General features: G+C 45.5%; 1 protein-coding gene and 2 pseudogenes across 1 annotated transcript in view; all 3 read right to left on the reverse strand.

Moving 5' to 3' along the window:
• Positions 1-685: 685 nt before the first annotated feature.
• Positions 686-3,149, reverse strand: LOC107694847 (uncharacterized; annotated as a pseudogene).
• A 1,472-nt stretch (positions 3,150-4,621) lies between these two features.
• On the reverse strand, positions 4,622-8,587 carry LOC107694848 (uncharacterized; annotated as a pseudogene).
• A 74-nt stretch (positions 8,588-8,661) lies between these two features.
• The window catches only part of LOC107694849 (NACHT, LRR and PYD domains-containing protein 3-like), a 56,079-nt gene continuing 51,795 nt past the window's right edge, over positions 8,662-12,945 (reverse strand). The window contains exons 8-9 of the mRNA XM_016494544.1: positions 8,804-9,457; positions 8,662-8,697 (exon numbers count right to left, since the gene is read on the reverse strand). Coding sequence (XP_016350030.1) covers positions 8,662-8,697; positions 8,804-9,457 — 690 coding nt within the window. The remainder of the gene's footprint in view (positions 8,698-8,803; positions 9,458-12,945) is intronic.

Consider the following 12,945-nt stretch of genomic DNA (forward strand, 5'->3'; position numbering starts at 1 on the left):
AGTGGGGTAAGATGAGCCACTTTTTACTTATGTGGTCCTCAAGATTAGGGAAAATGACGCAGAAGTACAAAGTATCTAAAGTAACTTCAGGATGTTTCCTATCATTTTAAATTATCAGAATGTATCTATGACAAAGGGTTCTAAAAATATGGCTTCTTATAAAAAAGTGTTCCTGTGGCTCAGTTTGCCCCAGGGTGGGGGTAAGTTGGCCCGAGTCAGTGAGTAAGATGAACCATCTGGTTGTAAACTGACCATCTGACTGAATCTGGTTCAAATCCATGTTAAATTTGAAAGATAATTTATCTCTTTTAAAAACTAATTTAATAATCAAATTTCCTTTTTCAAACAGTCTTATTTCTTTTCTTAAAGCTAATGTAAACAACATAAAACCAACCAAATGAAAATCGTCCCAGGTTACGTATGTAACCATGGTTCCCCGAGGGAATGAGACGCTGCATCGGAAAATGCTAGGGGAACGCCTTCAGCGATACCAAGCTCTGAATCATATGTGTAATCAGTCCAATCGATGGGCGAGACGTCAGAGGCGGGTGACGTCATGACCAGGAAGCTTTAAAAGCACGTGAGGTGCAGCTGGCATTAGCTTCTAGGAGTGAAGCAAGCTCTAGTAGGGATGCCGGAAGTATGGCCTTGCGACGCAGCGTCTCGTTCCCTCGGGGAACCATGGTTACATACGTAACCTGGGACGTTCCCCTTCGGGAGGTGAGAGTGCTAGGCCGAAGGGAAGGACCCGATATTCGTAATCTTTGCCCCTGAAAGCAAACCTCAGGAACTTCCCGTGACTAGGAAGGATGGAGACATGGAAATAAGTATCTTTTAGATCTATCATGACAAACCAGTCCTCGGACTTGATCTGAGACACGACCTGTTTGACAGTGAGCATTTTGAACTTCAGACGCATGACTGAGCGGTCCAATAGCCGCAGATCTAAATAGCACGGGTGGTCTCCTTGGTGGCGCGGAGAGCTAAATCAGCGGTTCTCCTCAATTCTAAAATGTTATCTGCCTTGACTTGCTCGCCTTCATCAAGCTCATTTAGCAGGTTGGCTTGGTACGCCTGTAACACTGACATAGTGTGCAGACACGCACCAGCCTGACCCGCTGCCGAGTACCCCTTGCCCACCAGCGCTGAAGTGGTTCGCAGCGGCTTGGAGGGCAAGACCGGAGCCTTCAGAGACGATGGCGCCGGGCGACAGAGCAGGTCGGCTTGGTACGCCTGTAACACTGACATAGTATGCAGACACGCACCAGCCTGACCCGCTGCTTGGAGGGCAAGACCGGAGCCTTCAGAGACGATGGCGCCGGGCGACAGATAGCTCGCAAGCATCTGCTCTACCCGGAGCATCGCTCTGTAACCGCATTCACCCAGCCCGGCCACATTTCCATAATAATCAGAGGCGGGGATGAATAAGCGGGCCGAGAATGGTTTCTTCCACGATCTCGACACCTCGGTGTGGAGATCGGGAAAAAACGGCAGGCCCCAGCGTGGAGGTAGCGGCTTAGCACGCAGAAAGCGTTCATCGAGTTTACTTTTCTACGGTTCAGCCTGTTTCTCTGCGGGCCACTCGATGTTCAGCTTGGCAACCGCACGAGTAACTACCTCCAATAGCTCCGGACACCTGAAAACGAATGCGATGAGTTACGCACACCGCCACACGCAGGGAACGCCGTCTGACAAGTCGACGTGTGTCACGACTGATCGATATTCATGTTTACCTTTAAAAATGTCTTTGCACGGAAACTGACACCCGTGACTTATTTGACGGGACCTCCACAGGCTTTCCGTGGACAATACGTTAATAGGTCATATTTCATGAATGCGATGATTTCTTCGACAAATACCTACAGTACAGTGCTCAGGAAACACCGTCTGGCAGTTTCGTGTGCATCGGAGCTAAAATAAATAAATAAAATACATGGTCTTCAGGAAACCCTTCATCGACCCGCTGTTTTTTGCTCAGTGGCTGACCGTCCAGTGAGACAGGAAATCTGGTCACAAAGGCAGAGAATTCTTTGGTTGAAGGGTTACATTCCATGCTTGTTCCGGGGCTGTTTGGGTCATCACCTGAAGTAAAGCTGCAAAAGGAAGGAAAATAATGTTTAAAAAATAAATTACAATATCAAGACAACATAATCATGTGTACAAGTCATTTGTGGTGCGGTATGACCCTACTGGATGAAATGACCTACCCCGTCAAGGAGTCCAGCAGCACAGCTGTGTCCACAACAAACTGAGGCTGTCACATTCTGTGTTGTTGGACCACACCAGCTCTATGTGCCAGATAATCATTTATGGCCTCCTGATGGTGCGCTGGGAGCGTTTGTGCAGCAGCCTCAATGGCCTTCCGCACATCTTGACTCTTTAACATGGGTAGCTTAAACCTGCATTGAGAAATGAAATGTTATTTATGAAAATCACTGTGACTGATAAGATATAGGAAATCTATGTGGATCTATGTGGGCACATACATTTCATGTAGGCGATTCATGTCTTGTGACACATTGTGAACAGCATCGCCAGTCGATGAAACAAAAAAGTTGTTGCAGACTTTTTCAGGCCGAATGTTTTCAGGCCTAATCTTTTTAAAGTACATCTGAAACCACTGTGGAAATAGGACAGACTGTTATAAACTGTGAAAGTTTAAGATGTTTTTTATTATAATTTTTTTTTTTGTAATACTGGAAAAATATCTTTATGCATTACATTAAAACAGCACATTTATTGTATCATACTGTAGTCAGAGATTCAGTCTAATAAGATATGCAAAGCCTTACAGCTACCTCTCTATTGGTCAAGGCAAATGTCGCAATCTGCTTCAATGATGTTTTGCGGCTGCTGATGCCAGTCACAACCCTGCCACCATGCTGCATTCTGGCCACCCACTCTGCATCCTGGAAAACATTGAAAATTTTTAATTTACTAATGCATTCGTCTCAAACTATTACAGCATATCATGAGGGCCAACTTGCTAAAATAGATAAACTTACCATCAAGCCTTCCACAGCTCCTGGGCACTGATGGTGACGGAAGATTAAGATCGCCTCACAGTAGTAACGGTACAGCGTCTTTTCAGAATTCGTGACCTCACTGCCCTTCAGCAGGTTCCCATAGATCCGGAGGAAGTCTGCCATTGCAGCTTTCAAAATCTTTTGGAAATCTTTAGTGCTGGGAGCGATCAAAGTGGTGGCGGTTGTGGTGGCACCTACAGGGTCTAAGACCAGTTAAGAGTCATCAGGCTGGTTCTTGATGAAGAAACCTCGCCGGAGAAGCTCCTTCACCACGCTGACCCGAGAGTGCCTGTCAGGCAGGATCTCACAAAGATGGTGGTAATCCCAGGTCCTGTTAGTGCGGATCCACTCCCTGTTGGATGCCTTGGCCTTCTGCAGCTCATCAGATCTTTCATCTGGCATGCTGGATTTCATACAAACCCTAGCCAGGTGAACAGGGAGGTTCTCCTGTGGCTTGTAGCACCGTAAACAGTACACAATGCTGCGATCAGCAGACCTTCAAGAAATAGACAAAACAACATTCCGAACATTTAGTAAAGCAGAGATATATATATATATATATATATATATATATATATATATATATATATATATATAAGTACTAATTACTAATACATTTGCAAAAACAGAAAACTCAGTTTTTAACAATTCTCAGAAATCATGTTTTTTTCATTGTGCATTCCAATTAATCTTAATCAGACTGCAGTTGGGTTATTTTGACTAGGTTAAAAAAACAAAACAACAAAACGCAGCTAACTAACACAATAAATATATGATAACATCATAAAACACATGATTTTTGACAATTTTAAAAATATTTTAGAAACTTATTTTTGCAAATAAACTCTTCATATATGTATTTTATTTATTTTTTGTTATTTTACTCATACTGAGATAGTAGATGTCACAGGGATTATTCCAATGTATATAGCTTTAACAGTTTACACAATTAGTTAAGGAACAAAAACACAAGCCTGACCAAAGTCAACTGTGTGAACAAAAGAAATGGGAATATAGAATAAGTAAAATTACAAAAAGTAATACATTAAAAGGAAAGAATATTTTTGTGTAGATTTGCCAGACTTTTTATTTGGCTGATGTTGGAACTTGGTAAAAAAAAAAAAAAAAAACTACCTACATTTCCCAGATTTACACAAAGCTTTCGGTTTTTTTGTTTGTTATTTTACTCATGCTGAGATATTAGATGTCACAGTGAGTATTCAAATGTATAGCTTTAACAGTTTACACAACAATCAAAATTAGTTAAGGAACAAAAACACAAGCCTTACCTTTTCTGAGCTTGTTCTGCCATTTTCAAAGAAAAAAAAACAAAGGATACAATCCAGCAAAGGAGTACAGTATGTGTACCCTGTTGAAACAACACACAGTGTGAAACTGTGAAGAGACTTTTCCTCCTGTATTCAAGTCAATTCACACCAGTGGGGGTTGGGGTCATCTCACTTAATGTGGTCACTGAAGCTGAGCCAGTTAGCAGAACATATGTCAGTCCACGGAAAGCCTATGTAGGCCCTGTCAAATAAGTTACAGGTGGTCAATTTTCTTATTTAAAATATTTTCAAGTTAAAAATTTTTTTTTATTGCTGAACTTCATCAACCATTTCATTCAGGGGCACGTTTACCCAATCCTCAAACTCTGCCACTACAGTCTTGTTTCTTTTGCTTGCTGATTCAACAGCTGGCTCGCCACCACTGGTAAAGCTAGCTATCCGACGCCTGGCTTCTTGGTGGATATCCTCTCTGTCAGGTTGAGACAGCATGCGAAGTTGATAGAATTTTGGCCACAGAAATATGGCAAGTTTATGCAGCGTCTCGATTTAGATTTTGCGATTCAGCCATTCGAGATGTTGCTCACGAATTATGGCCTGGTGTGGACTGTCTGAAGCCACAGGCCTGCAGTGGCGCTTAAGCCGCTCATGCCACAAAACAACCAGGTTAAGTGTGGGGTACTGGTCGACCTCTAGTTCCCTCTGAGCCTGGTAGAATGGGCGAAGAAAATCTAGCAGGAACTCCGAGACATCTGGAGATACTTCGTCGATTCTTCTGCTTTCTCCTCCGTTGTCAAGTTTTTCACGAAGCTCAGCATATACCTCTTTAATTGAATAAAACATTTGGAGTGATGTAGTGGCAAGTGATTGTTAAGAAGCTGTTCTTGCGGTAATCGTCAGTCCACATGTCAGTGGTCATCCCAACATTAATGTCACGCATAATATCTGATATTTCTTTGACCACAGTCTGACGTTTTGAGGCTGCGGCTTCTTTACATCTCTGAGAGATTGTTGTGGGATCAGGCAGCACACTCTCGGCTGAGACGCGGCCATAGGTAGCCCCCACATTTATTAGGTCTTGTGCTAGGTCGATAAAGCCTCTTCCAGCAACAGTATGAAATGACCTAATATCGCGACAGAACTCCACACATTTTTCTGTGAGACTGGATTTTACAGAAGCAGGTACTGACTTAGCTGGTGGAGATAAATAGTCCGAAACCGATGTCTGTTTGTAGCTACTAGCTGCTGCTGTTGAACTAGTGCATCCACGGTCAGTGTGTCGCTGTAAAGAAGATGTACCTGTCTTCTTACTGTCGTAGGCCAAGACAGTTTGCAAGCCCTACACTGCACGTAGCCGCTGAGCTCTTTATTGCTTGTAAGGACAAGATCGTAATTCCTCCATATTTCAGCTTTTCCTGCATTGTTTGGCACCGTAATTAGTTTCCCCTCACTAATTTTTTGCTTTATCGCACTCATTTTGTCTGTGGTGTTGTGAGAGAAAAAGCGCGCGAGATCAGGAGCACATGCGCAAAAGTTATACATAAGTAAACTTATACTTATGTATAATAATAATAATAATAATTATTATTTTTTTCTATGAACCCGAACCCGGCCCGAGCCCCAGGCTATTAGTTAAACATTAACCCGAAGCCCGAGAGTTTTTCGGAACCCGTCGGGCTCAGGTCGGGTAGCAGACCTCTATGACTATTCAAGATTAATGAAAAGAGAAAAAAAGGTCAGCAAAAATGGATAATAAAAAGTTAAATGTTCTTCAACACCCCTCCCCTCACACACACACACACACACACACAAAAAAACACACAATCATAACTATATACATCAGAACATCAGGATCAGAAAGTCTTTTTGTGTTTGCGGCGCTGCTCCATGGCTTTTTTGACTAATTCTGGGGCCTTTTTTTGACGGCTCATCCCCATTAAAGTGGTTGAGCTCGCTGAAAAAATTGCTTTCTTCAACTTCATAGGGGAGACGATTTTGTGGGTCACGTTGCTAGATAGAGCAGACTTAACTGGTGTCAACATCACCATTAGCTTGCCCCTTCTTGTTGGGTACCTTTTATGGGATGTGGATGATGTCTCAGAGGTTAACTGGGCTCCATCTCCTGCTCGTCCCTCTGCTCCTCCTTCTGCCGCTCCTTCCTGCCCTCCTTCCACCTCGCCTTGGCCAGTCTCCTCTGGGTTCTCTTCTTCACGCTGTCAAAGGAGAAAAAAAGACATGGTGAGAAATTGATCATGATCACGCAAAACTGTCTAACACGGTAGGCTCAATCTGGTTAGAGGATGTAATTTTACCTCGATGGACCCGGGACTGGACGCCACAGACTCCTGATAATAGACCTCCGTCTTCTCTGGACTGGTGCTGCCTGATGTGAGTTCTGGGGATTTTGGTGTACGCTTTTTGGACGCTTTGGACTTTTCTGCAGGCCGCTTTCGTTTTTTAGGTGTTGGCTGCCTTGGTGGGCTCCTCTTGGGACCCTCCAAGGCGGACTCAAAGAGCCTGCGGTGTTCCATGGCCTGCTGGGCAGACAAGTTTGTGACGTAAAACTTGTCTGCTGTCCTGACATCGTGGCACATGAATTTAGAGATTTTCATGCAGTCTTCACTGGAGTGTGTGAACTTAGCCTGGAAAGACAGAGAAAGAGAGTAAAACAAGCACCATTCTGAAGGCTACCAAAGATTAAATACAGTACACAGTGAACATAGCATAACAGGTTAATGCACATTACAACTCATCAGTATTCATAATTAGCTTAAAAAAGGTCTGTCCATGGAAATCCTGTGAAGGCCCCATCAAGTAAGTTACAGGTGGTCAATTGACACGTGTAACTTATTTCACGGGGCCTCCACAGGCTTTCCGTGGACAATGCATTAATAGGTCATAATTTATGATTATAATGATTTATGTAAAACATACAGTACTACACACAGGAAACACAGTGTGACAAGTTAATATACATTACAACTCATCAATAGTCAAAATTAGTGTAAAAATGGTCTGTCCACGGAAAGCCTGTATAGGTCCCGTCAAATAAGTTACAGGTGTCACTTGCTGATGTTATTTGGAGTTGGAATTTGGTGAATTTCAATGACCACCCGTAACTTATTTGACGGGGCTTCCACAGGCTTTTCATGCACAATGCATTAATAGGTCATAATTTATGATTATAATGATTTTATTATTAGTTACTTACGTGGCTGACGATGGAGGTCCGAACGTCAGTGAAGGTGGGGCAGCCAGGCAGGCCCATGGACTTCCACGCGTCCTGGAAATAATTATTTAAATTTTTGCAGGGCTTCGGCGTGGAGGTGAAAAACAAATATTTTGCATCGGCCCCGCCTGGCAGCTTGTATTTCAACTGGAAGAATCTCTGTACCCAGCCGTACTCCTCCTCCGTCAGGGCAGTTTGGGCTGGACCGAATGCCTGATTTGTCTTGTGGCTGGTCACCTGTGGACACACCAGAAAACACACAAGACACTCAAAAGAGGTGAAAAACAAATCAAGCAGAGGTATGAAAAGCAAGTCAGATGCTCACATTAATGAGATATGCCTTCTGAGATGTTGATTTCTGGGCCGTCAGCACCTCCTGGAAGGTTATGTTCTGAAATACACCCCCTCTGTGGCCGTAGATGGAAGAAAGCAGTGCCGCAAAGTGCCCGTAAAACTGCCACAGTATCTTCTGTGTTGGGTCATTCTCCAGGAGGGCTACGGACAGGAGAGAGCGAAACGTCAAGGTTCCATTCAACAGTCAACAGCAGATAAGTACACTGAGTCAAAGCGAAGGTAAGACTACTTACTCAATAACTCTGGGATGACCTGCGCCGCCTGGGTTTGGCACTTTAAAAGGGTGGCCTTGGCGATGACCTGAACCTCCTTTTCGGCTCTCATCGAAGTCCGGTGCATGGCCACGCCTCTCTTCAACGACTTGCGCACACACAGCATTTCGCGCCGAAGACCGATCAAAGCGTTTTTTTGACAGGCGGCATGATGGCGGAGGGGTTTCAGCAATGTATTTAATGAAGCAGCCGACATTCACCGCATAGTGCTGTATGGTCGTCACCGTCATGTTTGCCTTTCGGAGGGAGCTGACCCAACTGCAAGAAGACAAAAAGTCCCTGGTCAAAGGAAAAATAAACTGATAAACTGTCACTAAATAATGACACCGAGCCAAAAACAGGGAACACTACTCACGCGTGTATATTGGCGGTGTCGTTTAGAAAACAGAAGTCCAACAGCTTGCCCTTGCCCTCAGCCATAAAGGCAATAAACTTCTTTATCCTGTAAATATGACCTCCAACGTTTTCCCTCAGTTTGGGGGTGGGATCCGGGCCTAGCTGGTGCCACCTGTATTCCTCCAGGATCTCGTCTGCACACAAAAGACAAAAGAGGAAGAGCAAAGGCACAGTTAGCACAGCATTTTGCAAAAGAAAAAAATAATTAACGGCAAGAGAAGTGTCAGACTCACTCAGAACCGACACGTGATCGGGATAGTGCGGGGGGCTTTTTTCCCGTGGCTCCAGAGATGTGGAGGGCATCTCGTCACTGATGGAGGGCTGCTCGTCGCAGGTGGAGGGCTCCTCGCCTCCGACTGTGGGCTGCTGATTAGTCGAGGGCTCACTGGGCGTGGAGGGCTGGACAGCAGCCTCTAAGACCTCTTCCTTGGGGGCGTCCTCCTTTTCTTCTGGCCCGAGAGAGGAGAGGAGCTTTCGTGCCACCTGACCTATGCGGACAGCGCCCAAAGGAACCGACCTCCTGTTAAGGATCTGGTAGCGCCTGGTGACGTTCTTCAAACTCTCAGTAAGAATGTCTACCTGCTTGTTGAGGTCCACCACCTGGGATCTGAGGAATTCTTTTTGCTGCTTACAGCCTGTGTTGCTGCACTGCTCTTCCTCTAGCTCCTCTTTGCCAGGTGGCACGTCGGGCTCCTCTGGCTCCTGGTACTCCTCCAGGTCCAGGGTGGAAACCATTGGGATGGCTGGGTTGGAGGCCCTCAGGGTGATGAGCTTTTGGATGACCACTCTCCTTTTGCATTTGAGGTTAGCGTCATCCTGCCCCACTGCTGAGATTTCGCTGTCACTTGACCACCCGTAACTTATTTGACGGGGCCTCCACAGGCTTTCCGTGGACTATGCATTAAGCAGTCATAATTTAAGTTTATAATCATTTTATTACGCAATAACACCATCTGACAAGTTCATATACATTACAACTCATCAATATTCATAATTACCTTAAAAAATGTCTGTCCACGGAAAGCCTATGTAGGTCCCATCAAGTAAGTTACAGGTGTCACTTGCTGATGTTGGGAATTGGAGTTGGATTTTGGTGACTTTCACCCCTGTTGGTGCCTGCCCACCCATAACTTATTTGACGGGGCCTCCACAGACTTTCCGTGGACAATGAGTTAATAGGTCATATGTCATAAATATGATGATTTTATTGAGTAATACCAGCTTTACAGTGCTCAGGAAACACCGTCCAGAAGTTTAATGTACATCGGAGCTCGTGAAATGGCTTAACTTGCATAAAAATGCACTGTCCACTGAAAGCCTGTGGAGGCCCCCTCAAATAAGTTACAGCTGTCACTTTCTGATATTGGGAATTGGAGTTGGATTTTGGTGACTTTCACCCCTGTTGGTGCCTGCCCACCCGTAACTTATTGGACGGGACCTCCACAGGCTTTCCGTGGACAATGCGTTAATAAGTCATATGTCATAAATACGATGATTTTATTGGTAAATACCTACAGTACAGTGCTCAGGAAACACCGTCCGGCAGTTTTGCATGCATCGGAGCTCGTAAAATGGCTTGATTTGCATAAAAAGGCACTGTCCACGGAAAGCATGTGGAGGCCCTGTCAAATAAGTTGCACGTGGGCACTTCCTGCATAACTCGGCAAAATCGCTGCAAGTGCCCATGTGAAACTTATTTGATGGGTGCCTTCACAATGGGATAAGTTGCACGTGTCAGCGGCCCCCGTACGGCCCGAGGGGCCTCATATTTCACAGGAAGTTGTGTCACCTGGCCCTCGAAGACATACCGAGAGGGCTAGGTCGAGAGATGCCAAGAAATATATTTCTTTCCTCTTCATACAACTCTCTGTCTCTCATAGACCTCTGTTGGGGAAGGGCCTGTGGAGCAGTTTCTTTCTCAGTGCCTGATTGGCTCAGGAAGCATCTAGGCTACCACCGTACCGAATTTCGAGGTCCTGTGACCTTTTGACCCCTGTATACCCAACATCCCACTTGGAGGTCTTTTTTCGGCCGATCGAGGGAGATACAGACACGGAACTCCGGATTCTGTCTCGGGGGACCGTGACGTGACGTATATGTCAATTCGGGGCGATCGGACCTTTCTGTCTCACTGTCCGCAAAACACCTATGAAAACAAATGGAATAAATTGCACGCGTCAATGGCTCCCGTTCGGCCCCTGGGGGTCCTAGTGGCCCCAAACTTCACATGCTGGTAGCCTAGGGGCCCCCGAACACCATATCGAGCGGACAAGCATCTACCCCGAACGCAAAGTATTCTGTGCATATTAGGAAAAAATGTCTCACATAAGGCCTAAAACCCTTTTGATTTAACTCAAGTGCCCCGAGGTGAAAAGATTTCTGAACTGCAGAAACACATGCTTATAAGTGATCTATATTCCCAAAACTCTGGCCCCCACGTCGGGGTCCCCTAGGCTACCACCGTACCGAATTTTGAGGTCCTGTGACTTTTTGACCCCTGTATACCCAACATCCCACTTGCAACTTATTCAATGGGAACTTCACAGGTGATTCACGGTCAAGTTTTTCTTTTTCGACCAATCGGGCAGGTTCGGACACGGAACTCCGGACGCTGTCCCGGGGGACCGTGACGTGACGTATATGTCAATTTCGGGGCGATCGGCCACCGTCACATATTTAGGAACTACGTAGAAACTCGAAATTTTGGATCTCACATCGGGGCCCCCCCGGCTACCCTCGTGTCGAATCTCGAGGTCCTGTGACCTTTTGAAGCCGAGTTAGACATACGTCCCACTTTGACAAAAAACAGGTGTTTAGAGGGGGCACGATAGGCACCTCGTGGGCATGAGGAAGACAATGATGAAGTTTAGGTGGTTAGGGGTCCAAATAGGCTCTCCGCGGGCATGAGGAAGACTACGGTGAAGTTTCGGTGTTTAGGGGGGTCAAAATAGGCGCTCCGAGGGCATTTAGGTGTTTAGCGGTCAAAATAGGCGCTCCGCGGTCATTTAGGTGGTTAGTGGTCAAAATAGGTGCCCCGCGGTCATTTAGGTGGTTAGTGGTCAAAATAGGCGCTCCGCGGGCATGAGGAAGACTATGATGAAGTTTAGGTGGTTAGGGGTCAAAATAGGTGCTCCGTGGTACTGAGGAAGACTATAATGAAGTTTAGGTGGTTAAGGGTCAAAATAGGCGCTCCGTGGCACTGAGGAAGACTATGATGAAGTTTAGGTGGTTAGGGGTCAAAATAGGTGCTCCGTGGCACTGAGGAAGACTATGATGAAGTTTAGGTGGTTAGGGGTCAAAATAGGCGCTCCGTGGCACTGAGGAAGACTATGGTGAATTTTAGGTGGTTAGGGGCCAAAATAGGCATTCTGTGTCACTGAGGAAGACTGCGATGAAGAAAAGGAGGTAAGGGGGCTCCATAGGGTGTTCGTGGCCTCGCAGCGCGAGAGCACCCCCGGAGGCGTCTGTATGGAGCCTATGGCCGATTTTGTGGCCTAACCCGCGTTTTCGTAAAACGTCCATGTCACCATTAGAATAAGTGGCTCGTGTTGTCCACAAAGTGAGCGTGAGCCCTCGCACCAACTATTCGTCCAATGGCAATTTTTTTTTAATTGAAAAAATCCCACGAACCACCTGAATTCCCTTATGCTGGTGAAGGCTCCGTCCTCAAAGAGAGCCTTCCGGGAGCGAAGCAAACGCAGTGGCAACTGCTCACAATGCAGGCAGTCGGCCCCCTCGAGAGCCGACGCCGCGTGCTCCGCTCCCAAGCAGACCACGCACAAACTGTGTATATCCCCGCTCGTGATGTAGCGTGGGCAGGGAGGGAACACACAGTCTATAACACGATCTGCTTTCGCCCTTGCTTTAGACATCTTTTTTTCTTTGCTGGAGCTTTATGCTTTTTTTGCTGAATGCTTGTGTAACTTTGGACAGACAATAATAAATGTTGCATAAAAAAAAAAAAAAGACTCACAGAACATAGATCGTGACCGACACACACAGAGAGCTTTGCTGAATGACAGAAAGCTAACGCCGGAACGTTCGATAAAGTGTAAACTATCAATTTTGGAATCAGTTCAGTCAGGTTGATTTTGAATCTTCAGATTCGATTCTCCCTCTGAAAAGAGCTAAAATAAAAGAGTTAAATTCCTTACCATTTATTTACTGAAAATAGATAGCATCATCACAGGACCTCGAGATTCGACACGAGGGTAGCCAGGGGGGCCCCGATGTGAGATCCAAAATTTAGAGTTAAATACAATAACAAATATAGGATCTACATCGTCTTGTAATACAGTTTCATTCGTCGCACCCAAAGAAAAACTGCAGTGCTTTACAACTATAGGACAGGAAGAGCTAAATAAACGTATCACTGCATCTAA

Source organism: Sinocyclocheilus anshuiensis, unplaced genomic scaffold (assembly GCF_001515605.1).
Source record: "Sinocyclocheilus anshuiensis isolate Anshui unplaced genomic scaffold, SAMN03320099.WGS_v1.1 scaffold98, whole genome shotgun sequence".
NCBI classification, from domain to species: Eukaryota; Metazoa; Chordata; class Actinopteri; order Cypriniformes; family Cyprinidae; genus Sinocyclocheilus; species Sinocyclocheilus anshuiensis.